This window comes from Podarcis melisellensis, assembly GCF_964234715.1.
Source record: "Podarcis melisellensis genome assembly, chromosome: 9".
Taxonomy (NCBI): Eukaryota; Metazoa; Chordata; class Lepidosauria; order Squamata; family Lacertidae; genus Podarcis; species Podarcis melisellensis.
Genome location: NC_138541.1, coordinates 5322031 through 5349251, shown reverse-complemented (window position 1 = coordinate 5349251; position 27221 = coordinate 5322031). Strand labels below are relative to the sequence as shown.

The 27221-nt window shown below is 47.4% G+C and overlaps 1 protein-coding gene across 3 annotated transcripts in view; it reads right to left on the bottom strand.

Moving 5' to 3' along the window:
- The window catches only part of LOC309377621 (5-hydroxytryptamine receptor 7-like), a 73920-nt gene extending 47021 nt beyond the window's left edge, over window positions 1-26899 (bottom strand). The window contains exons 1-3 of one of the 3 annotated variants that reach the window (XR_014171614.1): window positions 25127-26899; window positions 17548-18074; window positions 4313-6338 (exon numbers count right to left, since the gene is read on the bottom strand). Coding sequence is in view for 2 of the 3 variants with exons in the window: in XM_081925172.1 (XP_081781298.1) it covers window positions 5567-6338; window positions 17548-18059 (1284 nt within the window). In the remaining variant the exon portion in view is untranslated. Of the gene's footprint in view, window positions 1-3767; window positions 6339-17547; window positions 18075-22681; window positions 22850-25126 lie in introns of those variants that run through there. The other 2 variants (XM_081925172.1, XM_081925173.1) reach the window with 2 other exon arrangements.
- Window positions 26900-27221: the final 322 nt, after the last annotated feature.

Sequence of the window (27221 nt, the reverse complement as noted above, 5' to 3'; positions counted from 1 at the left end):
CACTGTACCTGTGAGTATCTCTTGTTGGACAACAATCAATGGTGGAAAGCTGCTGCATCCATGTCTTGTTTGAGGACATCCTGGAGGCATTGGTCCAGCCCTCCCGTTAGGCAGAGTTGAGATGGCAGCCTCAGGCAGCAGGGGCTGGAGAAACAGGGCTGGGCTGGCTATTTAAAAAACAGAATAGGGAACTATATAGATCATCAGGGTGGAGGCAGGGACAGATTAAGACCTTCAGAGACCCTACGCACTGAAAAGATTAGGGTGCCCCAAATATGTAATTCAAAATAGAATCAATGCTAAACCATAAGATAAAGCTTAATTTATGGAGGATGCATACCAAAATTAAAATAGCTTCTTTCTAGATTTTCTGATTGCAGAATTCTGGATAAGTTCATTGAAGCTGACTCAACAAAACACACTAGGGAAAGTGAGTCAAATTTGTCCTAAAATATTGTTGTGTTCCGTGGGTTCCCTTCCCCATTCTTTTCAGCTGAGAAAAAAAAGCTTTCTTTAGAGCAGTTAGTAATCACCAGTGTCAGAAAAACACATAGTGCAAGCTCCATGTTTGGAAACGCACCATGTATTCTGTCTTTCACTCTGGTGTCATGAAGGGCAACGTGACTGAATTTCATTTTTCTCGTTTAACTTTGCACACCCGTAACAATGGAACTGTCGCAGTTCTACAAAGAGATTTGTGTTCAAGTCAAAAGGGTATGAGTCAATTGGTTTGGAATCATAGAACTGTAGGTTTGGAAGGGACCAAAAGCCCAACACCCTCTGTAATCTAGTCCAACCCCCAGTAATGCAAGAATCTTTTGCCTAACGTGGGGCTCGAACTCCCAGCTCTGAGATTAAGAGTTCCGTGCTCTGCTGACTGAGCCATCTAGTAGTGCAAGGCTTTGTACATTCTGTCTTTGGTGAACATAAGAAAAACCTACTGGATCAGGCCAATGGCCCATCTAGTCCCACATCCTTGTTCTCACAGTGGCCGACCAGATGCCTCTTTTGGGAAACCAGCAAGCAGGATTCAAGCCCTAGAGCCCTCTCCCCTCCCATGTTTTCCAGCAACTGACATCCAGAAACATTGCTTTTTCCAGCTGCAGGGGCCATTGTGGCTAGAAGCCATTGATTGTCAGGGACGTGGCTGAATCGAACTCCTGGGAAGATTGCAGACAGAGCAGGAAGGGGAGGGCTTGCCCCCCCTTCACCAAGAGTTCCATGACTCAGCTAGAGCAGCAGACACAGACAGCTCACTAGAAGGTGGAGGGGGAGAGATAGACGGCAGTGAGAGAGTTGCTATGCAACCAGCAGAGAAACAGCCTGCTGAGAGTTCTTTTGAGAGCAGGGGGGCATTCCACCCTCCTTCTCCCCGAACCCGGAGAGCTGAAAGGGTTAAAATGCAACAAAAGTGCAAAAGAGGAAGGGCTGGACTTTGGTGCCCTTCTTGCTGTGACAGGGTGGAGACTCAGAGTGACCAACTCGTTTCAAAGAGCAGCAGCCTGGGAGCCGCACTCTGGATGTAATTTATAAATAAACATACCATAAAACTGCCAGAGAGTTATTAATTCTTATCAAGGCTTGCCTGCCTGTCTGAGATCATTACAATGATTGCCCTTTTCTCCTCCATGAATTTTTCCAACCCTCTTTTAAAGCCATTCAAGTTGGTGACTGTCTCTGCCTCCTGAAAGAGCGAGCAACCAGCACTGTTTGCACCTTAGTTTCCAAGGGCTGGTCTGAAGATCTTCATCTGCTGGCAGAAGGATAAGAAAAACGGAGCCAGTCTAACCTCTTTCAGGAAGGAATTCCACAAAATGGGAGCAACCACAAAGAAGGTCTTCCATCGCCAATAATGCTTCTGATGCAAGGACTCCTATCCATTTCTCCACCTGCTTTTCCTCTTTTGCTTCTGGCCTCATCCATTGCTGGTTTGTGGCCCCCAAAAGGTTGTCCATGAAGGACTGTGGCCCTTGGTACACCTAAAGTACCGTGAGGCATGCACAAAATTCAAATAACCATGGCGCTCAACTGGTAAGTCAGTAACACCTTTATTTAATTTGGACTCTTGGATTACCACAGATTTCACCCTCAGCCCTTGGAACAACTGGCCTGTTTTCCTGGTTCCTGGTAGAAAAAGCCTTTCCCAAGGAGGTGCCCTCGGGATTCCCATCAGCCCCGGCAGAAAAAAATGCCAATGTGTTTTTAAACAAACCCTCTCGATATTAGTTCAGTCTGGTTGGAATCTGTCAGTGTTCTCTCAGATCTGATTTATTTTCAAAAAATCAAGCCGTTCTCGAGCAATTTTTTTTTTTTTAAAGGGATGTCCTGGTTTTGCTGGGAGACTTGCAGGGTATGTGTGTGTATAAAATAGCTTATTGTACAAATGTAAAATTCACACGCGTTGTTCTGCCAGCTTTTGTTTCTGGGGGTGAGAAGGGAATGTAGCCTTCAGACAGAAAAAAGCTCCCTAGTAGAGATGCGAAGTTCGGGGGGGGACTGGAAAAATGGGGGGGGGACAGGCCCCCCATTCCCCCCCCCAAGTTGTTGTTTTTTTCCAGAACAAATGGAGAAAAAAAGTGTGTGGAATATTCAAACTATATCACACTGTTTTTTTCAATGTTTCTGGGGAAAAATGGCTTTGGGGGAAAATGGGGAAAAAACAGGGGGGAATTGTTTCCCCCCCCCCATTTTCCCAGTTTCCCCCTCAGGCCTTCTCATCTCTACTCCATGGAATAGCTAGCCAAGTGATTTTACCCTGTCTGCCATATTGGATCAGAGGGACAAAGATTATGCTGATGATTGAGGTTGTGTGGTTCCTGCAGAAAGTTCTCCACATGGTTGTGTCATCTAGGGTTGCGCCAGGCTCACACAAATGCACACAGTTTTTCTAGAGTGTGTTCGGAGTAGGGCAGCGCTTGTCAACTTGGTGCCCTACAGATGTTTCAGAGGACAACTCCCACCTGCACGTTGGTCAGGTTGGCAAAGGTTTTTGTAGGGTGCTGCTATTTTAAACAAGTTGCCTCCACACAAAAGTGCAATTTTCATTCCCATTGATTCTCAAGGTGCTGCATTCTGCCCTTGAATTAACCCAGTGTGTTCCTGACCTTTCATTTCCAAAGCTGGCTGAAATTTGAAGAAATTAGAAGCTAGTGAGTGTCTTGAAGTTTTCAATTTAGACCCTGCCATTCAAATCACTCTCATCTCTGAGACTTAGGAGCCTTTGGTCTGGAAAACACTGAGGATTTCCTTTCTGCCGATTTACTTGCTTACATTACCAGAGTGGCAGAGTGGTGAAACTTTCTAACCTGCTATCGAAGCTCCATCACCATTCTCTTGCAGTTGCAGCTCAGAATGGATAGCCAGTAAGGTAAAGGTAAAGGACCCCTGGACAGTTAAGTCCAGTCTAAGTTGACTATGGGGTTGCAGCGCTTATCTCGCTTTTAGGCCGAGGGAGCTGGCGTTTGTCCACAGACAGCTTTCCGGGTCATGTGGCCAGCAGGACTAAACCACTTCTGGCACAATGGGACACTGTGACAGAAACCAGAGCACACGGAAACACTGTTTACCTTCCCACCACAGCAGTACCTATTTATCTACTTGCGCTGGCGTGCTTTCAAACTGCTAAGTTGGCAGGAGCTGGGACAGAGCAACGGGAGCTCACGCTGTGGCAGGGATTCAAACCCCCAACCTTCTGATCAGCGAGCCCAAGAGGCTCAGTGGTTTAGACCACAATGCCATCCACGTCCTCCAGTCCTATAGCCGTCCCCCAGTCCGATGTGGTACGCCTCTTCGTGATAAAGTTAGCCCATTGTTGTTCTTTCTAAAAGCCACTGCATGTAGCCAAACCATGTTTCTGCCTGGTGGGTATAACGGTGTTTTTGTTTTCTGTACATTGCTTTGGATGCGTGGACATGCATGGTTCCCAGACGGCAGCAGAGACTAGCGAAAGAGAGCCAGCAGCTGCTGCGAAATGCGAGAAATGTGGGGAGATTGGGAGGCATTGGACAGCAAGCTCAGTTGGCAGATGGAAGAGGCTTGTTGAGCCTGGTGTACTCCAGGCCACCAACTAAGGAATGAAAATATGCATCTCTGATCACAGAATCATAGAACTGTAGAGTTGGAAGGGGCCACAAGGGTCATCTAGTCCAACCCCCTGCAATGCAGGGATCTTTCGCGAAACATGGAGCTCAAACCCACAACCCTGGGATTAAGAGTCCCTTGCTATACTATCCAGCATCAACGCAGGACATGGCTCTTTGTGGGGAGGCCAGGGAATCGTCAAGGAAGGCAGAGAAAAACTGTGTTCTGCTACCTGTCTACATGGGTGCATATGAGAATGTATTGACTCATTTGGCTTAACGCCTTCTGGACTGAACCAATGCTTAGCGGTTGAGCAAATACTATGCTTGTGGAAGCCCCCTGGTTCAATTCCTTGCATCTTCAGGTAGAAGGATCGGAGAACAGGAGCCGGGGAAGACCTTTTACTGCTTCAGACCCTGGGGACATGCTGCCAGTCAGAGCAGACATTGCTGGCCAAGATGGACAAACTATCGGGCCTGATAGAAAGCCGTTATCTTATGCTCCACTTCTCTCCACCATAGTGAGGCACAAGGTGTTAATGTCAGGTCCCCTGAAAATTTTTGCTCCGTTTCCCTTTCTAGCCAAAGGACTAGAAACTTGCCTTTTTGTTTTTATTTCAGATGGGGACAGAGCATCTCAGCATGCTGGGTTCCATACTCAAAATCTAAGTCCTCACTTGGTCAGTGTGTGCACCCATGAAAACAAAGAGCCCTACATAGAGATCTTGCCTCATCTATGGTCTGTTAACATAAACCGCTTCCTCTCTCTCAGTCTCTAGCGGCTATAACTATCCTTACGGGTCGTACGGTAAGGATAATCGAGGCAAATGAATGCGAAATGCCCTGGGCACTCGGGAAGAACTGTATAAATGTTAAGTATTATTATTATTACATAAGAGCTCCACAGCAGATGTCACGTCTTCTTCATCCTGGTGACTTCCAGATGTCGTGAGACTCCAACTCCCATCAGCTCCAGCCGGAATGGCCAAAGGTCAGGGGTGATGGGAGTTGAAGTCCAAATTATCTGGAGGGCGTCAGGTCAGGGAAAGCTGATCTAGGCCTTCTGTTGAGCATCCTTGCTACTGCCTCTCGGATATACAATTCTCGCTTGGCTTGCCAGCTAATTTCCTTTCCCTTACAAGGCGTTTACTAGGATCTTATAATCCCCTCTCCCCAATTCCCACACATAGGAAAATTCTTGAAAGTGGCAAAATATTGTTTCCCCTTTATACCGCAAACGGCTGCCATAGATGCACAGATTTATTTGGGTCCTTTTGTGAATTAGCATCTTCTGTAGACTTATTTGCAAAGCTGTCTTTTCCCCCGGGGCTGCAGGGGAACTGGATAATCATTGCCCTGCTTTGGTGGTGCCCATCCAGGTGAGCCCCCAATCCTTGGTGTGAGCGGGCAGCCGTAGGGAGGGTCTGCCTCCCTTAGTGAGCGACCGCAATGCTTTTAAACGCCAGCGTCCACATGGGCCCGCAGCCTTAGATGATGCCCTCGTGTTTCTCTGTGGCTTTCAGGGCCTCGTGCATGCTTGCGGCGGACAGCCTGCGGTTGATGTTGCGGTAGCTGCAGCGCAGCAGGCTCCAGAAAGTAGTCCTCAGGTCCCGGTTGAAGAGGGCGTAGATCAAGGGGTTGATGAGGGAGTTGGCATACCCCAGCCAGAGGAGAGTCCTCTCCAGCCTCAGTGGGATGCAGCTACAGCGGCTGCCGCAGATGAACGGCCGGGCCGTTGACATCAGGAAGAAGGGGAGCCAGCAAAAGGTGAAGGCCCCTACGATGATGCCCAGGGTCCTGGCTGCTTTCTGCTCCCTCTTGAAGATGGAGATGTTCTTCCGGTCTTGGTGGAGGAATTTGGACAAGGTGGCGCATTGCTCCACAGCCTTGCTCCTCTTGGTGCTATGCTGGCGCCGGACGCCGGGTTCGATGCAGTAGGCTCCGTCTGGCTCGTAAGGCCTGGGGAAGTCCATGAATCGGTGTTTCTGAGCGCTGGCCTTGGCTGCCTTGTAGATTCTGTTGTACATGACGAGCATGACGGCCATGGGTATGTAGAAGGCGACGCCGGTGGAGTAGACGGTGTAGCCAAAGTCCTGGCTGATGAGGCACACCCGTTCCACCGTGATGTTCTTCGCCCAGCCAAACAAAGGGGGCAGAGTGATGGAGGCCGAGAGGAGCCAAACGATGAACACCATCTTGGCCATGAGCTTCCCGTCTTGCCTCACGGGATACGTCAGTGGCCGTGTTATTCCCAGGTACCTGGAAAACACCAAGGAAAGGTTGGTAGGTTGGATTTGGCTTCCTCAAACCCTTATTAGTCATTAGAAATACAAGGTAAGGTAAAAAGGTAAAGGACCCCTGGACGGTTAAATCCAGTTAAAGGTGTCTATGGGGTTGTGGTGATCATCTCAATTTTCAGGCTGAGGGAGCTGGCGTTTGTCCACAGACAGCTTTCTGGGTCATGTGGCTGGCATGACTAAACCGCTTCTGGCACAACAGGATACCATGACGGAAAACAGAGCACATGGAAATGCTGTTTACCATCCTGCCACAGCGGTACCTATTTATCTACTTGCGCTGGTGTGCTTTCGAACTGCTAGGTTGGCAGGAGCTGGGACAGAGCAATGGGAGCTCATCCTGTGGCAGGGATTTGAACTGCTGACTTTCTGATTAGCAAACCCAAGAGGCTCAGGGTTTAGACCACAGCGCCGCCCACATCCCAATTAGAAATATAGGCCACCATAAAATATTCATATACTTTTAAAAAATATATATACAAATAAACAGCCCTGTAAAAATATGCAATAATGAGGATTTTCGTAACAAATAAATACAGTACCCCCACAGTTTAAAAGGTCATAGATAGTCCTGGGAGAAGAGGAATATTCTTGCTTGGCACCTAAAGATGTATAATGAAGGCACCAGATGAGCCTCCCTCGGAGAGCGTCCCACAAATAGGGAGCCACCAGAGAAAAGGCCTATTCTTGTGTTGCCACCCTCTGGACCTCACATAGAGGAGGCACACAAAGAAGGGCCGCAGAGGATGATCTCAGGGTCCGGCTAGGTTCATGCATGCTGTATGTTGTATTCACAAAGGCATGCCTATTTATGCCATATGCCTTTTTTATACAAATTACTTGACTGGCGAACTGCACTGCAAAATTCGGGGAAGTGTGAATTTTTGAAAGGTGGCCACGTTTCGACTCTCATGCTATTTCAGAAAGGCGAATTAAGCAGGAACACCTTTAAATGTGACCTGAACGCAATTCCCATCGCTCGCATCAGTCCCCGCCACATGGGGCAGAGCCAGTGGTTGAGGTGGAGCCACCTGGAGTACTGTGTCCAGTTCTGGGCGCCACAGTTCAAGAAGGACACTGACAAACTGGAACGTGTCCAGAGGAGGGCAACCAAAATGGTCAAAGGCCTGGAAACGATGCCTTATGAGGAACGGCTAAGGGAGCTGGGCATGTTTAGCCTGGAGAAGAGGAGGTTAAGGGGTGATATGATAGCCATGTTCAAATATATAAAAGGATGTCACATAGAGGAGGGAGAAAGGTTGTTTTCTGCTGCTCCAGAGAAGCGGACACGGAGCAATGGATCCAAACTCCAAGAAAGAAGATTCCACCTAAACATTAGGAAGAACTTCCTGACAGTAAGAGCTGTTCAACAGTGGAATTTGCTGCCAAGGAGTGTGGTGGAGTCTCCTTCTTTGGAGGTCTTTAAGCAGAGGCTTGACAACCATATGTCAGGAGTGCTCTGATGGTGTTTCCTGCTTGGCAGGGGGTTGGACTCGATGGCCCTTGTGGTCTCTTCCAACTCTATGATTCTATGATTCTATGTGCTTGTCATGCGCTGCGTCCAGGGTGGATTCAATCCCTGGTCTCTCCAGCCGGTGTCACAGTTAGCAGGGATGGGGGAAAGCACAGTTCTCCCTTCCAAGGAGACGCTGCTCAGGGCTAGGTGGCCCGATGCTCTAACTCAGCAAAACGAAACTCCGCACAGGTCACTTATTCCCTCGGTCCACGACACTGCGGCTGCTGAATTGAGTTTCTTTTGGGCGATGCAAAGTGGGTCACAAATCTTTGCAGCAGTGAACACAGCCACCTTTTAAGCACCCTCTCAGGAACCGCCACTAGAACCCACGTGGTAGGGTTCCTCTCTTTTTCAAAAAATTACTCTGTTCTAATTACATCTCTTTGGTTACCAGGCAACAACGTGTGTGCTTGTCCTACAGGGGGTCCTGCTAGCTCTTGGAGTTAATGTAAAAATAGCAGGGTCCAGGGTCTGTTGCATAACCACGTTGCGATGGCAGATCATACAGAGGACTGTTTGCAATTGCTGTAAGGATTTAACCAGCAAAACAGAAATGGGCATGCGTGGGCATGCAGTGTCGTGATCCATATCCCAGGAAATCTCTGTGGCCCCAGAAACCCCTCCAAAGGTGCACTGGGATCTGGGCTGGCCAGGACTGATGAGAGTTGAGGTCTAAAACATCTGGAGGGAGCCGGGCTGAGAGAGCCGGGCTGAGAATAATTTTATTAAATATGGGACGCGGGTGGCGCTGTGGGTAAAACCTCAGTGCCTAGGACTTGCTGATCGCAAGGTCAGCGGTTCGAATCCCCGTGGCGGGGTGAGCTCCAGTCGTTTGGTCCCAGCTCCTGCCCACCTAGCAGATCGAAAGCACCCCTAAGTGCAAGTACATAAATAGGGACAGCTTTATAGCGGGAAGGTAAACGGCGTTTCCGTGTGCGGCGCTGGTGCTGGTTTGCCAGATGCCGCTTAGTCACGCTGGCCATGTGACCCGGAAGTGTCTTCAGATGGTGCCGGCTCCCAGCCTCTTGAGCGAGATGAGCGCGCAACCCTAGAGTCAGACACGACTGGCCCGTACAGGCAGGGGTACCTTTACCTTTAATTGTCTAAATGCTTATTATGTTTATTGTGGAATGACTGGATTTAGAAAGTTTAGAAAGGCAAAGCTATGCAGACATCCTTCGTAGAACAAGAGGTGTGTGGCTGGCTCAAACCACCCAACTCAAAAAATAAAATAAAATATATGATGTTTATTTATTTCACAAAAATTATACATCTCTCAGTTGTAAAAAAACAAACAAACCACCAACCCACAAGCACAGCCTCAAAGCAGTTCACAAAAAAAGATAGAGCGACAAAATCATCAATAAGAAAATTTTAAACTTTAACGCTGATAATTTAAAACTTTTGAAAACTTTAGGCAATAGACTAAAAATAGATTAAACTTTGGCTGGGGCGACCCAATCAGATGGGCAGGGTATATGTAAGCAACAATAACAACTTGCACCAACTATTTAACCATCTGGGTAGGCTTGTCTAAACAAGAATGTTTTTAGCAGGTGCCAAAAAGAGTGCCTGCCAGCTATCAAGTGGTGGGGAGTTCCAAAGGGCAGGTGCTGCCACAGTAAAAGACTGAGTTCTTACCAATGAGAAATGGGTTTTATGTGGCACTTGTAACAGTGCGAGTTCCCCCAATTGCAGCAGTCGAGTGGATGCATGTGGGGTCAGGCATTCTTGGTCCCAAGTTGTTAAGCGCTTTGCATGCTAATAGCCCCACCTTAAACCTGGCCCAGTAGCAGTTCAGCCACCGGTGCAGGTCTCAGATGGAGGTAACAGGCGGAAGTTTCTGAGGCTTTGCAGAAAAGAGCACTCGGCTGAAAATTCCTCAGGACGGCAGAGTTTATTTCAGTTCTGTGTTTTTTAAAAAAACAGATCCGGATTAGCCGTGCTTCTATCACCAGCAATGAAGTCCCGCTCCTCCACGTACACAGCATCTGGAAGGAGGTCGTGAAAAGACTTGCAAGGGATCGTTAAGTGATTAATTAATCTGTACTTTGATCTGGAGTCGCGTAAGGCTTAGAGAAGGGTGCTGCATGCATGCTTAAATGCTGTTCAGGGTCTGCTCCAGTTGCTGGGAACAGTGTCAGGTCCTATTTGCTTCAGTGACACCTGCAGGCAGCCAGCACCGCTCAGGATTTATTCATTTCAGAGCACGCAGAAGCTCGTTGAGACACACGTGAGGAGGGGTCGGATGCCAGACCCGCCGACACCCATGCTGAGTCCCCAGGGACCATGTGTGCAAGACATGAAACACGCAGGGAGGTGTGGTGGTGTTTGGTATTTTTTCCCCATTTTTTGTATTGATTTTCCAAATTTATGAACAAACAAACAAACATAGATCCTAACAGTAATAATTCCACTTTTGTTAACATTATTGAATGACTTCCTCAAATCCCCCTGGTTGAATTTCAGTGTTTAATAATAATAATAATAATAATAATAATAATAATTATTATTATTATTTATACCCCGCCCTCCCCAGCCAAGGCCGGGCTCAGGGTGGCTAACAAGCAATAATAAAAACAAGTTGAATGAGTACAACTTAAAAACAAGATTAAAAGACAACATTAAAATATTGAAACCTTAAAATATTAAAATGCAGCCTCATCACAGGAGGAGAAAGGAAAAATAAAGAGGGGGAGGGAATCAAATTGGCTCCAAGCCAAAGGCCAGGTGGAACAACTCTGTCTTACAGGCCCTGTGGAAAGAAATCAGATCCTGCAGGGCCCTGGTCTCATGAGACAGAGCGATCCACCAGGCTGGAGCCAGTGTTGAAAAGGCCCTGCCTCTGGTTGAGGCTAGTCTGACTTCCTTAGGGCCCAGGACCTCTAGGGTGTTGCTATTTATGGACCTTAAGGTCCTCTGTGGGGCACACCGGGAGAGGCGGTCCCGTAAGTACGAGGATCCTAGGCCGTGAATTTCAGTGTATATCATTGTAACAGTTTTCCAAAACTAATTTCTCATAACATTTACTTAGTCAAGTAACATCTTTCTTTCTTTTCATATTAACTTTAAACATATTGTTCTATAACATTGCATATTTAAATCCTAAGCCAATCTGGTAATTGCAAGTATTTCTATTTAAATTATCTTAGCATATTTAGCTAAATAGTCTTTGAATTTCATCCATTCCTCCTGGTACTCCACCTCCTTCTGGTCACGGATCCATCATCTTCAGCTGCCGTTCCTCCACTGTTGGCGCTTCTGCTTCTTATAATTTCCAGTTCTTGGCTAACAAAATCCTAGCAGCATTTGTGGCGTACAAAAACAATCTAACATCTTTCTTGGGCAATTCCGGACCTATTATTCCAAGAAGGTGTGGTGGTGTTACTCACCCAACCTCCCATCAGTTGCGTCGCTGCTGAGGGGGCATGCGAGGTCGCAGTGGAGCAAATGCACCAGCGGAGCCAATCCTGCACTCCCTCTGGAGCGTCGACACTGCACCAACCTCCTGACTCCTCTCCCCCTCTAACCTCCCAGTAAGCAGCAATGATGCAACCGACTGGAGGTCAGGTCAGGTGTGCCCAGCCCAAGCCAAAGGCGATGGACTTGTTAAGTACAATTGTTTAATTGACACTGAAATGGGGAATTCCCAAATGTACATTAACGAAGGCTTGAATGTGGGGATTTTCCACGGGGCTATATCAAATCCCTGCGACGGGGTGAGCTCCCGTTGCTCAGTCCCTGCTCCTGCCCACCTAGCAGTTCAAAAGCACGTCAAAGTGCAAATAGATAAATAGGTACCGCTCCAGCGGGAAGGTAAACGGTGTTTCCGTGTGCTGCTCTGGTTTTGCCAGAAGCAGCTTAGTCATGCTGGCTACATGACCTGGAAGCTGTACGCTGGCCACTTGGCCAGTAAAGCGAGATGATCGCAGCAACCCCAGAGTCGGTCACGACTGGACCTAATAGTCAGGGGTCCCTTTACCATTTTTATATCGAATCCCCATGATGGGGTGAGCTCCCATTGCTCAGTCCCTGCTCTTGCCAACCTAGCAGTTCGAAAGCACGTCAAAGTGCAAGTAGATAAATAGGTACCACTCCGGCAGGAAGGTAAATGGTGTTTCTGTGCGCTGCTCTGGTCTCGCCAGAAGCGGCCTAGTCATGCTGTCCACATGACCCGGAAAAAATTGTCTGCAGACAAATGCCAGCTCCCTTGGCCTGTAAAGCGAGATGAGTGCCGCAACCCCAGAGTCGTCCGCGACTGGACTTAACTGTCAGAGGTCCTTTACCTTTTTTTTATATTGAAGCTAAAGAAAAGACTGAGCTCTAACCGAGTTGGTAACTAACTATTGTTGTTTTCTGCTAGCAAAAATGTGAGTGTTTAACCTTAGATCAAAGGGATCTCAGAGGGATGGATGAAGAGATCAATCACTTGAGCTGGGTTGGCCTCCAAATGGGCCATCTCTTTAATGCAGAGGTGAGGAGCCTCAGGCCAAGGGAACAAATGCAGCCCCTTAGATCTCTCTCCCTGGCCTTGCTACAGGGAACCAGGCAAAGGGCCTTCTCGGTGGTGGCACCCGCCCTGTGGAACGCCCTCCCATCAGATGGCAAAGAGATAAACAACTACCTGACATTTACAAGACATCTGAAGGCAGCCCTGTTCAGGGAAGTTTTTAATGTGTGACATTTGATGTATTTTTAATCCTTGTTGGAAGCCGCCCAGAGTGGCTGGGGAAACCCAGCCAGATGGGCAGGGTACAAATAATAAATTATTATTATTATTATTATTATTATTATTATTATTATTATTATTATTATTGCCTCCACCCCAGCCCCTTGTGTTATCCCCAAGCAAAACCTCTCATTAGCCTTCCTTCTCACCTTCCTCAAGGGTTTCTGCCTGGCTAGGATTTGTCCTTGAACTCTGATCATGTTTGTTTGGATGGAGGGCAGAGAGAGGGGTGTGAGTATGTGTTGTACAAAGCTATAAAAAATATTCATTGTTCCACCTGCCTTTGCCTCTGGCCCTCCAAACACTGGCATGTGGCCCTTGGAAGATTGCCCAGAAGGAAAGACAGCCCTCAGGCTGGAAACAGCTCCCCATCCCTGCTACACAGTGGCGTAGAGTGGGTTGTCAGCACCCGGGGCAAGGCAAGTAATTTGCGCCCCCTAACCCGGGGCAAGGCAAGTAATTTGCGCCCCCTAACCCCTAACCTGCCGCCGCTGCCAGCTTCTTCTTGCTGCTGCCTGGTCTGGTCTGGTGTGGTTCTCTCCCGCGCTCAGCGCTGCGCTGGGCGGCCGCTGCACTGTCCCTCCCCCAGATAGTCCCTCGCTCTCTCTCCGCACCACATGCCTGGCACCCACCCCCTCCACAGTGGGCAGTGACCTGGTGGCTGGGATTGAATTCGCACAGCCAGCACTGCAGTGAGAGAGAGTGAGTGAGCCAGGTAGGGGCAGAGAGCTGCGAGTGCCAGCGCGCCCCCCCAGATGTTGCGCCCGGTGCGGCCGGCCCCCCCTGCACCCCCCACGCTACGCCACTGCTGCTACAAGGGACTTCTGCTTCGTAACCATTCTTTTTTAAAAAAGCCACAACAACAACAACAGGCAGTGATAAATGCGATTGCTGAACCCAGCTTGTGTACAATGGGCACCCTTCACCGAAGAGGCTGCTCCTTTTTATTTCTCTGCATATTTATACTGAAGGGCAGCGCAGAGATTTCCAAATAAATAAAATAAATCTCCACCTCTCAGACTTTATGGCTCCTTCTAACGGGAGCACCAAACATTAAATACGTGCAGTCTGGGATTGCTTTTGAATTCCACACGCCTACCCTTTGCATTCAGAGACGCTGCTGCTGTAACTTGCACAATTAACTTTAAGTGTCTGCTTCCTAATTCTGCTCAGATTTCTTTCCTTTGTTTTTGTTTCAAAGATAGAAAGTCACACAGACAAGGAATTAAGTGCATAGACTGGGGGGAGAAGAACGGGGTATTTTAAAAGCATCAAGGGATAGCTGTACAGCGCGGTGCAGAGTGCCAGACTAGGACCCGGGAGAGACACGAGTTCAAATCCCCACTTAGGCACGAAGCTCACGGGGTGACCTCAGCCTAATCTACCTCACAGGATTGTTGTGGGAATTAAGAGAGGAGGGAGAGGTCCATGCGCACCCCCTTTTGCTCCTTGGACAAGTGGGGTATAAATACCGCAAAGAAACAAATTCATTATCTTGGCAGATTTGGTTTGGATTTACAGTAGTGAGGCCCGCTTGGCTTCTAGACTTCCAGAGCGTTTTGTAGCTGGGATTCAAGCACTTACCAGAAAATTCAGGATGTAAAATTAAAGTGGTTTGGGTGCTCTTGCACCATAAACTGCTTTCAACCCCTCCCCAACTCCCCCCTTCCCTAGAAAGGAAAGCAATGGAAAAAGGCACTATGGCTTGGCACAATCTTCCCACCAAGACATCACGATGAGCAGCGGATGTTGCAACACCCAGCCATGATCTTTGTGTAAGCAAATCAAGGCGAATGCTCAACGAACAGGTTGTTTGGACGCAACGCGGCTCAGTTGAAATGGGCTTAAATTTATCGTATAGGCATTTCCTTGTGGTGTGAGGCTGGATTAGACCAGGGTGGTCCAACACCAGTGGCGTAGCGTGGGGGGTGCAGGGGGGGTCGGCCGCACTGGGCGCAACATCTGGGGGTTAGGGTTAGGGGGTGCAAATCCACGGGTTAGGGGGCGCAAATTACTTGCCTTGCCCCGGGTGCTGACAACCCATGCTACGCCACTGTCCAACACACATATAGCCCTTGTTTGGCAGCCCTCAGCAACATTTGACTCAAAGTATCGACGTGTGCATAGGGGAAAGCTGCATTCAAATTTTTGATGGATTTTTGTGCAGACCCCTTAAAAATCAATCAATCAATCAATCACGAACTGGTATGGAAAAGTGAAAAATGGAAAAGTAATTGTAATGAACAGATTACTTTAGTAGGACTGCAAGAAGTTTTGTAAGGAGGACTATTTGAAATATTGCAAGAAAGACTATGAGGAGAGTTAATGAGAATTAAGAGTAATAGAGAAATTAAGAAATGCAGAATAAGTGATAGAGAATGAAAAATCATCAGAGGAGTTGATGGAAGACTAAAATATTGTATAAGATATGTTATATGTTATATGATTGTTGGAAATATGTTTAAAAAACCAATAAAAATGTATAAAAAAGGAAAAGTGGAAAACGAATATTCCAGTCCATTACTTCTCTCTCTCTCCCACACCCCCAGTTTTTCATTAACCCATCCCTACAAAAATTTGGCATTCCATGGCATCCTCCATACTCTCTGAGCTGAAACTGCAATCCAGAATGCGGCAGCTAGACTGGTGACTGGGAGTGGCCACCGGGACCACATAACACTGGTTCTGAGAGATCTGCATTGGCTCCCAGTATGTTTCCGAGCACAATTCAAAGTGTTGGTGTTGACCTTTAAAGCCCTAAACAGCCTCGATCCTGTATACCTGAAAGAGCGTCTCCACCCCCATTGTTCAGCCCAGACACTGAGGTCCAGCTCTGAGGGCCTTCTGGCGGTTCCCTCACCGAGAGAAGTGAGGTTACAAGGACCCAGACAGAGGGCCTTCTCAGTGGTGGCGCCCACCCCGTGGAATGCCCTCCCTTCAGATGTGAAGGAAATAAATAGCTTCAGATGTGAAGGAATTATGCAGCTATCTTCTCTTTAAAAGACATCTGAAGGGAGCCCTGTTTAGGGAAGTTTTTAATATTTAATGCTGTATTAATTTTAACACTCAATTGGAAGCCACCCAGAGTGGCTGGGGAAACTCAACCAGATGGGCGGGGTATAAATAAATTATTATTATTATTATTATTATTATTATTATTATTATTATTATTATTATTATTATTATTATTTTCAGTTCCACCCCTCTCAACATTCTGCAGGCACTGAGTACATGCCATCTTCATTGGGCTGTTTTGCTTTTTGGAGAGGTGATGTTCTACAGATTCTCCTCGCTCCTACATCTGCAAGTCTCCGATTTCCCCCAAGCCTGCCGGCATCTCCCTGTGGCTGTTCTCACTACTTAAATAAAGACACTTGGACAACTGAATTGAATAGACTATCGGGTGACCTCCGTCAGGAAATGTCACCTTTAGGCCATGCATACTATCCTCTTAATTTCCCTGTACTGCAGCAAGGAACTTAGAGAGAGTTTATCTTGCAATTGAGTACAGAGCACACCAGACAATGACAGTGATTCTAAATAATCGGCCTGGTTAAGGTTTTCTGTATGCACGACATGTGCCCTGCCTCTAAGCAATAACTCTGCCCATCTGAATTCAATCTTCACGCATCCTCGTACTGTTCCCAATCGAGCAAAAGGATCTGAATGCAAAGGCTGTACACCCACATCCACGATCATCATCCATAAGGTAGTTGCTTATTTAGCGGTGCTCCTTCAATAGCATACATTTCACATTCAGCAGCAAGAAATTATCAGGGACCAGGGTGGTATCCAACACGCTCGTTCTGTTCACGCAAGGATTTGTAGGTATAAAATGGAACCTCTCTCCTACTTCTTCCCCATAGTGCACTCCATGCCTTCTCCAAATTTGCTTCAGAAAGGTTTTATTTTTTAGGGGGGGGGAGGAGAGGGGAGAACGTTCCTTCGCACAAGGGCAAATCCTTGTGCCGACAGAACAAGTTGCGTAGCAAATGCTCTAGCCGGGGGTTTCCTGTTTTGATCTAGGTCTAGACCTTTCTCAACTCCAATCATCCCTAGCTAGCAGGAACAGTGGTCAGGGGATGGTGGGAGTTGTAGTCCAATGACATCTGGGGACCCAGAGTTGAGAAAAGCTGGTCTAGATGACCTGCAAAGGCCATGTGCGCATTTTGTGGGATGTGAAACACAAGAGCAGTCAAGTACAACATTCCTAGAGTGAACATGTTTACACATGGGGAGGAATGTTTGTCCAGCCAGCAGGTAAACTTCCTGTTTCCTTCTGGGCTGGGACAGACTTCCTCTGCATGTGACTAGAGGTGGGCGTGGCCTCACCTGTGCAGGTAACAACAAAAGCACAGGGCAGGGCAGCCATCTCTCTCTCTTTGACTACATGCATCGAAGAAGCAACATCTGCTTAGCCAAAGATGCTCCCTTGGCTTCAGCCAAGAGAGGACAAAGGGACTGTCTTCTTCTGAGATAGTTTCCAGGTAAATGTTACTTTTCTAAGCTAAGTCTGCCTTCTGGGATCCAACTGTGAGCAGAATGTGAGTAAACTCTTTATACTTTTATAGAAGACTGTGTCGTGTCTTATCTTTTATGAGGGAATAAGGGGAAAATACCAGAACAGTTATAGAGGCTTTAGTGAGCCTGAGCAAACGCATCCGCTGTGAGTTTAAAAGGGGGACTGTTACTCTGCTAAATTGTGAACTTGTTAACACAAGTTGGAAAGGCTCTAATAAAACAATATGTTTTCTCCTGCATCCCTGAACATTCCCACAACAATCCAATGATTCTATGAACCTGGACAGTCTCTTCTCTGTTTTCTGCTCCTGCTGCTGTTTCCACTGAACATTTCCACACACATATGCGCACAAACACACACAATTCTGTGAGCCTATGATTCATAAAGCAGGAGACCATCCCTACCTGTCCACGCTGATGACGCAGAGCGTCATGATGGATGCCGTGCAGCACATGACGTCCATGGCAATGAAGACGTTGCAGAAGACCTCCCCAAAGAGCCACTCCCCTCCCACCAGGTCGGTGATGATGACAAAGGGCATGACGGCAAAGGCCACAGACAAGTCAGCCGCAGCCAAGGAGACCACCAGGTAGTTGGACGGCTGGCGGAGCTTTTTGACGATGCATACGGAGATGACGACCAAGCTGTTGCCCGCAATGGTCAGCAGAGTGATGACCGAGAGGACCGTCCCAATGATGACCTTCTCAGTGTCCCCGTACAGCAGTATATCCTCCCCGCAGTCCGTGGCGTTGGTGGCATTGGCAGGCAGCAGAAGGTCTGGCTCAGGGGACGCGGAGGGTCCTTCAGGCATGAATGGAGCTGAGGGTGACTTCCGGGTGGAATACTCCTGACCCGAATCCTCCACGGCGAGAAGATGCTGTTCCGAAAACGGGCTGGGGCCGATCCTGACCAACATGCTTCGAGCAGACCGCTGTGCAGAGAAGAGACACGAGCTTATTATCATTTCATGCCAATTGCTTCAGCTGCAAAAAAATAAATAAAGCAAACCTCCGGCACGTTAGACGCAGCAAATGGAGACTGATGCAAATTCGCAGATGTGTGCTTTGTCTGCTTCCCTACCGATGCTCTCACATGCTCTCCCACTTGGAACTAAAATGCAGCACTCGGATACAGAAATTATCAGGGCCGGCCCTACCGTTAGGTCAATTGATTCAGCTGCCTCTGGCAACAGATGCTGGTGTGCCTAGGAGAGGGGTTATTCCTGGCCATTCCTGCTGAGCAGAGCTGCTCTTAAGCTCACCAATTGCCTCAGGGGTAGGGTGGGGACCCTGTCTCATTGCCGGTGTTGAAATATGAGTTAACTTCCACTCTGCTCCCCTACGTGGAATAAGGGGAGGACATCTGGCCTACTCCTTCGGGTAGTGATAAAGCTGGATATCAAATCCAAACTCTTCTTCTTTGCTTTAAGGTAAAGGTAAAGGGACCCCTGACTGTTCGGTCCAGTCGTTGCCGACTCTGGGGTTGCGGCGCTCATCTCGCTTTACTGGTTGAGGGAGCCGGCGTACAGCTTTCGGGTCATGTGGCCAGCAGGACTAAGCCACTTCTGGCGAACCAGAGCAGCGCATGGAAACGCCATTTACCTTCCAGCCGAAGTGGTACCTATTTATCTACTTGCACTTTGACATGCTTTTGAACTGCTAGGTTGTCAGGAGCAGAGACCGAGCAACGGGAGCTCACCCCGTCGCATGGATTCGAACCACCAACCTTCTTATTGGCAAGTCCTAGGCTCTGTGGTTTAAGCCACAGCGCCACCTGCTTCCCATTTCTTTGCTTTAGGCAACATAAAAACTTGAGCCAGCTATAAACACCATTCACACACACTGCTCACCTACCACTCTCATACACACACGGTTTGAGGCAGTCTTTGCCAACCGGGTGCCCTCTAGCTGATTTGGACTACAGCTACCAGGGAGCATTGAAGGGCACCAGGCTGGGTAGAGACTAGTTTAAGAGTTCACCAATGGTGGAATTGTGGCCTTTCCCACCAACACCAGTTGTTTCCGGACTCTATGGGTGGAGAATCCTTGACACTTTGAACCAGTTGGAAAATGTTTGTGAGCATTCCATGACACCCCAGCAGCTTAACCAAACAGCTGATTTCAGCCAACTCAAGCTAGTTCTCTCACTAGCTCATAGCTAGACAGGTTTGAAAGATGGCAGCCTGTCTTGATCTGATGGAGATGGGAAGTTGGCAAAAGCATTTATGTGGATCTGTGAGTTGCATGTTTTATATATGGCAGACTAACTTCTGCAGGCAAAGATTACCCAATTTCAGGATGCACAGCGACTAAGAGAATAAATAGTTAAGACAGCTCATGTAAGCATAGTTATCAGTCTCCTTTTCAACCCTTATTCCTTGCCGTCTCCTTTTTAAATATATATTCTATGTTTCCCCAAGTGCAGTTCAATCATAATGAAACGGGCACAGTAAAATATAAGGCTGTTAAGCTGAATTACCCACTGGTCCATTAATAAAACTGGCATAAATCTGCAAATGTTTGAAAAGAATTGTCCTAAAGCAAAAAAGAGAGGCATGCTTTCTTTGCTAGAAGATGATTTCATAGCAGGTATAATCTTCCAAGTAGTGCCATTTTCTCCTTCGTCAAAGAGAAGAGGCATGTCGCTTTTAAGACAGTACTTGCCACCTGCAATTCTTATAAGTCCTTTTATTAAAAATAATATATTTTTTTAAAAAAACAATCTGCTGCCTACAGCATCTTTTTAGTAGTTCGGAAGTGCTTGAAATTGCTAAATCGTGCTGATGAATCATTTAGATATGATAGCTGCACTAATATTATCAGGAAGATTTCTTTTATGTAGTCGTTCCTATATGAATCGGCTCTTCTACATTGTGGAGAGCTGAGTGCAAATTCTGATGTGCAACTGGGTGGTCAGCAATCATTTGGGCCTACCGTTTTCCTGATTCACTGTTTTCCTGATTCACTGTTACAGCCTTCCCCAGCCGAGTTGCCCTCTAGGTGTTCCGTGTCTATTCCTGCCCCCTCCCACTGAATGGAATAAATAAAGGTTAATGGGCGAAAAATGGCCACAACTTTATTGATTACAGGAAAGAGCGGTATTGGCTTTAGGCATTGGCCCTATCCAGTCTAACCGGGAAGGGTTAAGCACCAACAGGGGGAGCCCCTGAGATGCACATCCCTGGGCGCTCCCCGAGGGGTTACCGCTCGGGAGCGCGCTTTAGGCCCTAGCCTCCGTAGGTTTCGGATGAGGCGACGCCCCCCCTTTAACGAACTACCCTTCGGCATTTTGGTGGAGGTGATGGCATTCCTCCCCCCATCTCATTTGCATAACAATACCCCTGTCAATGCCTAACCGCCACACGAGCCGGGCTCGCCGCCAATACCCTCAAACCTGTAACCAATCCCTGATCCCCTCGAAAATGTCAGCCAGCCAAATGTCGTTAGCAGCATCGGAAAGGTGTACGCCATCCCTGCGGTAGAGGGCCTCCTCGCTGAAACGGATGGCCGGGTGCTCAATGACCCGGCCACCCATCGCTGCCACTCTACGCGCCACCGCGTGATCCCGGGATTCCCTTGTTCCCGCGGGGCTGCAGCCAGCCCCACGAGAGTGTGAATGGGGCGTGAGACCGCAAACATACACCCCTCCGGATGTCGGGAGTGGCATTGTAGAACTATAACTCCTGCCAGTCCCAATCGCCATGGCCATTGCGATGGGAACTGTAGTACAAAGTATCTGGAAGGCTGGGAAAGGGTGCTGCTGAATCCACCCCAACAAATCTCCTCACTAAAGGATCACTCTCTTTATTAATATTGTTTGCTTCGGAAATATGAACACTGGCAGGGCACAAATTCTGAGGCCGGACCCTTCCCCTGAAAACAACATATATTTGCGGCGTTAGTCAATATGGCAGCCTTCAGGTGTTGTTGGACTGCTTCTCCCATGATTCCATGCTGCTTGGGGCTGATGGAAGTTGAACAGGCAACTCCCCATTCACGCTCATTCAAGGCACACACAACCGCGCATGCGCGCATCGCTGTGAACCTGGAAGTGGCATGGAAAGGGGCAAAAACAGCCCCGAAAGGAATGGCAGATGAAGATGGTGGACTTTTCGGAGCTTGCCGACCTGACTGGAAGAGTCCGCAACCAGAAGGAGGAGGAGTACCAGGACGACTGGATGAAATTCAAAGACTATTTCGTTAAATATGCTAAGATAACTTAATTGGAAAAACTTGCAAATACCAGATAGGCTTAGGATTTAAATATGTGATGTTAGAGAATAATATGTTTAAAGTTAAAATGAAAAGGAAGAAAGATGTTAAGTGACTAAGTTAATTTTATGAGGAAATTGGTTTTGGAAAACTGTTACAAAGATATACAATGAAACTCAGCCAGGGGGATTCGAGGAAGCCATTTAACAATGTTACTAAGATTGGATTAAGTATAGTTAAGATACATGTTTGTTTGTTTAAAATTCTGGAAAATCAATAATAATAAAAAATCGGGGGGGGGGGGGACAGCCCCGGAAGATTGTGGAAACAGCAAAAACAGAAATCCTACGAGGCCTTGCCCCAGCCTTTGAGCAGTGGCGTAGCTAGTCGCTCGGGTGCCCGGGGCTATGCACGTGCCCTGCAACTGGGGGCGGGGCAAGCCACCCATGGGGGGCGGGGCAAGCTGCCCGTGGGGGCAGGGCGGGCCAAGCCTCCCCTGTAGGACAGCTGAGGTGGTGGGCAGACGCAAGCCCCGCGCTGCTCGAAAAAGCAGCGCAGAACTTGCAGGCAGTCCACCAACCGCCTCCCCCTCAGGAGAGGCGCGTGGCTCAGGCACGATGCAGGCCCCGTGGTCTGGCACCCAGTGCCCCCCACCTCACCTAGCTACGCCTATGGATTAGGCAGATTTATGGAGGAGAAGGCTGTCAAAGGCTGCTAGTCACAAAGGCTGTGCTCTGACTGCAAAGTGGAGCAACAATGCTTCTGGTTTTTGGAAATCACTCGAGGGGAGAGTGCTCCTGCTGTGGCGTAGGAAGAGGGGGGTGAGGCAGGTGCAGGAATTATTATTTTTCAAAACCACATATTTTTGCCATTTTGTCACCCCCTCAGTGATGCCACCTGGGGCGACCCACTGCACCCCCCTTCCTATGCCACTGCCTTTGAGGTCTGTGGAGAGTTGGAGTTTGAGCAAGGAGATAAGATATAACTTTATTCGCATTAGCCAATGGCCATAGCAACAGTAAAACATTACAGTATACGCAGAAAGGGGAATTTGATATAAGAGCACAATTTAAAGTCCTGAATCAGCCGTCAGTTAGTGGCCCTTATTCTGATTGCCCCTGCTATGAACCTAGCAACCTTTGAGCAAGGAGGCTTGTGGGGAGCGAATGTTTGGTGGACTTGGTAAGTGCTGATGATTTTTTAAAAAGGGGTTTTTCAAGGGTTTCCAGACGTTTAGAGGGTGCTTGCGGGCTTTTCCAATGGTGCTCCAGATATACACAATTTCACTGAGATGTGTGCTGCCTCAGAACATAATACCCCACATTACCTCACGTGTAATCCAACAACATCTGGAAGGTAGCGTTCTGGCTACCCTGGTTTTGTAGCATCAGGTAATGGCCACAATCCAAATGGACATTCTCTACTGTGTTTTTACACCGTAAAAACGATGCCGGGGCAGAGAAGCCAACAGAACCAATGATAGACAGAGATGGAGCCACTGACAGGTAGAACCAATTAATTCTACATTTCCCCCTGTGCTTCTCCCTGCAAAAACGAGACTAAGGAAACAGGTAAGACCATCCTCTGGGCTGGTCAAAAGAAGGCAGGCAGGTTTGGAAGAATCAAGGCTGATGTTTGTGGGGCAGTGACCTGTTTGCATTAATGGAGTAGCCTCCACACAATCTTCTTCCATTTCAAAGGGGCTCGCTTGGGCGAACCTCTGAGTTGGAAGTCACAAGCTTAGGGTCACCCAGCAGTTTCTCCAAGCAAGGTATTGCCTTTATCTCAGATCTGTTTTTTTTCTGTTTCCTTTGCAGGTACCTCTTCAAAACCAGCATTTGAGTCACCGGTGGCTGGAGCAGAAGGTGGCAGAAATGGCCTGGTCCCATTCATGACTGATTTTAGAAGACTTCAAAAGGTGGAGGGAGAACGTGATTTGCTGGAGTGAGAAGGGATGTCATTTGTGGATTTCATTAAGGGACCTCCCCATCCCCCACATTCTTTCTTCTCTAATTAGGGAACTAGATTAAATGTTGTAGCCAAGTCCCTGGGAAGGGATGTGGGAAGGAGTTGGCAAGTCTAATATTGGATTGATTTTATGTATTCAAGTGTGAATTCATTGATGCATATTGCAAAGGTACGCACACACAATTATACTTTAGCAAAATAGCCCAAGACATCCGAGTTGTTCAGATAATCAGAAGTACAGATAAATCAAATTGGAGAGAGAGAAAGAGATTATCATCATAGAATCATAGAATCATAGAGTTGGAAGAGACCACAAGGGCCATCGAGTCCAACCCCCTGCCAAGCAGGAAACGCCATCAGAGCACTCCTGACATATGGTTGTCAAGCCTCTGCTTAAAGACCTCCAAAGAAGGAGACTCCACCACACTCCTTGGCAGCAAATTCCACTGTCGAACAGCTCTTACTGTCAGGAAGTTCTTCCTAATGTTTAGGTGGAATCTTCTTTCTTGTAGTTTGGATCCATTGCTCCGTGTCCGCTTCTCTGGAGCAGCAGAAAACAACCTTTCTCCCTCCTCTATGTGACATCCTTTTATATATTTGAACATGGCTATCATATCACACCTTAACCTCCTCTTCTCCAGGCTAAACATGCCCAGCTCCCTTAGCCGTTCCTCATAACATGACAGACAATGAATTCTAATCATCAAGAAGTTCTGAAAACTGAGCAGTGGCAATAAGACTTCTAATCTAGCACAAAAACATAATTATGTTCATAGCTCTCATGGTATCCCTTCCTCAACTTTTTTCTGCCTTTCACCCACATCCTGGTATTTACACTGGAAGGTCCTTGAGACCTCATTTTACATAAATGCTACTGTGCAAGTATTAAACAATATGCCCTCTATTTAACAAGGTTTGCATTAAGGAACTCAATGGCCACATATAGCCTAGAAGAGCCTTCCTTGACTTGATGCACTCCCTATGTTTAGACTACACCCACCAGTCCCAGCTGATGGGAGTTGTAGAACAAAACAACTGGCAAGCTCTAGGTGGGGGAAACTGGCCTACCACAGCCAGCAGCTGAATAACATGATATTTAGGGACATCGTCTGAAGGCAACAGGGATGGGCTGCCAACCACAGAGAGGGCATTTGAACTTGGCAGCAAACAAGTCTAGATTGGACGCCTTCAGCCAATATGAGATCTAGCAAAGGTTTGATTTGCAAGTGGGATGTGTAGGAGAGTGGGAGCTTGTGGTGGGGTCAGACTTTAGGACCTTTAGGTGCCCCGCTTCTCTTAAGAGAGTTAACACTCCCAACAGACGTTGGCACTCCCAATAGACATCGCTCTCCCAAATCCCATCTCTTTAAACACCATGGATGCTTGGACCATATTAGATTTCATGTGCGCCACGCATGCAAAGCATTGAGGCAGTGCAACAACCTCTGCTCCCCACAGATTCGTGCTGAACTGCAACATCACCCCAGGTTAGACGTCTTCCTGAGTGCCCATTAGTACTCGCATCTCTCTGTTTCGTCTCCTTCGGCTGTTAACAATGAATCGGCTGTGCTCTTTTGGAGAGAGATGCATCTTCTCAAAAGTCTCTCTCCTCCTCACTCCCCTTAAAAACACTTTAAACAAATGCCAAACATCTACTGCAGAAGAAGTACAACTCCCCCCCCCCCCACTGTGCCCTGAAAAATCCCAGGCTGAGATTGGCTTTCTGCACATAGCGCATGAGAAGCTGCCCCTCTGATAACTTCAGATACCCTTCCTGCGAAAGAATGGGAAAAAGAAGTCTCACCTCTAAGGCAGCGAGGAGGGAGAAATGTCAGGCAGGAGATGGCTTTTGCCTGGTCTCTTGAGATGGACATCTTCTGTCCAGCAGCACAGAGTCCCTTTACCTTTTTGAAATTGCTGGAGACTCTTCAAGCCTGACTTTCAGTGGTCCCTGAGAAAGATCCAAGAGTGAAAATGATGGTTCCAGGTCGCCAGGTTACATCCTCTGGAGGCTGCTTCTATTTCCTGGGCAAGCTAAGAACTGCCACAGCTGGAGGAGAAGATGCAAAGAGGCAGGCTCCCTCAACTCTCTCTCCCCCCTCTCCCCCTCCCCTCCTAAGCATCATTCTGCTGCAGACACACAGAGAGTGGCAAGGAAACACCAGGCGGATCTTGGCGGCGGCTGCAAAAACTCAGGGAGAACAGCCTGGGGAATCTCTTCTCATTTCCCTGAGCAGAAAGAGAATCTCGATCTCTCCCATTCCATCCTTCCTTGCCAGGGCATCAGCAACCTGGACTGCTAGAAGCGAGCTGCGCGAGGAAGAAAACGAGCCTTGTCAGGGCTGCATGAATTGCCACGAAGGTGCAATCGATTCTGTCACACTTCTTTTGCTGGTTTTTCCGAGGGAGCATTGAGAAAAGCGAAGTGGAGACGCCTTGCAGGAACCTCGCAGGAGCGAATGGTGGTAGCCGGCAGTTAAAGTCTTTCATCTGCAAGTAAACCAAGACCTGCTATCGTTTCCTTTCAGCCAGACTAAAAATATACCTTCTTTATATGAGAACCCTTTCTTTATATATTGAAGTCTACATGGATCATCTGAACACGCAACCCCCAAACCCCACCTAAGACCTAAAAGGGATGACTTCACTTGTTAAGATTTGGGAGCTGGTTAATTTGATCATAGTTGTCACCATAACAAAACCTCAGCGTTGCAAAATGAAAAGTTTTCAGTTGTGAGAAACCTGCTATGGATATATAAAGCATTTCTGCATTGTCAAATATTATTTAAAATTTAAAGGTTTTTTTCCCCTTACAATGCTATTTTAGACACACACCCCCTGTTTTCCTCTTATGTCTGATTTTATGGGTTTTTAAATTATGATTTTAAATGTATGTATATATTCTATCCCTGATAATATTGTTCAAAGTGTAAACTTTTCCAAAGTGTCAGGAAAAAAGAGGATCTTGTAAAACCTGAGCTGTATTGTCAAATTTTTCTCCCGGCTACCACTACTGCAGGACTGAATCTAATCCAAGCCTGTGTTCGAAGGCCTGTGGTGTTCAGTGCTGAAAGTCATCCACAGAGCATGTGAAGTAAAATTAAAGTGGAAAATGTCTTTGGTAGTGAACTGTTCCCTTTCCGCTAATGAGATCCACAGGTAGCGTATGAGATTCAGCTAAAAGAGATTTCCCCTTTGCCCACCACAAATTGATCACCAGCAGGTGGGAAGCAAAATAAAAAAATGTTAATGCCCCATCTCCTCATCCCCTTCTCAGACACCTCTGGTTTTCTTTCCTTTTTTCTGTGCGCTTGAAAATGGTCTTTCGAACAAATAACCCAGCAAATGGTTCTTTCCGCAATCAGAGCTTTGACAATTCCCGAAGGAGCATTTAGAAAACGCGTCTCCTTCGCCGATCGAACGGTCTTTGTGTTTGAACGAGACTTTATGTATAATGTATAACATATATTCTTCTTAAATAGCACCGTCCTGCAACGCACACAGCACTGCTTAGAAGCAAATGCGTTGCCCATCAACATGCTTTCAATGTGCCTGATGCAGCCCACTTTCAAACTGGCTGCTGTTTCAGATTGGCAGCTTTTATTCCTGCTCTATGATGATCTCTCTTTTTGTTTCTATCATGGGTTTCCGTAAGCTGCTTTAGGATCACAGGAAGTTGCTACGTATTGAGCTCTCTGCACATGCTGGGGACATCCTATTTCATCCTCTCCAACATTTCTCCAATGAAAATAGGGGCGTCCTATTCCATCCCATCCAATATTTCTCCAATGAAAATAAGGACATCCTATTCCATACCCTCCAACATTTCTCCAATGAAAATAAGGACATCCTATTCCATACCCTCCAACATTTCTCCAATGAAAATAAGGACATCCTAT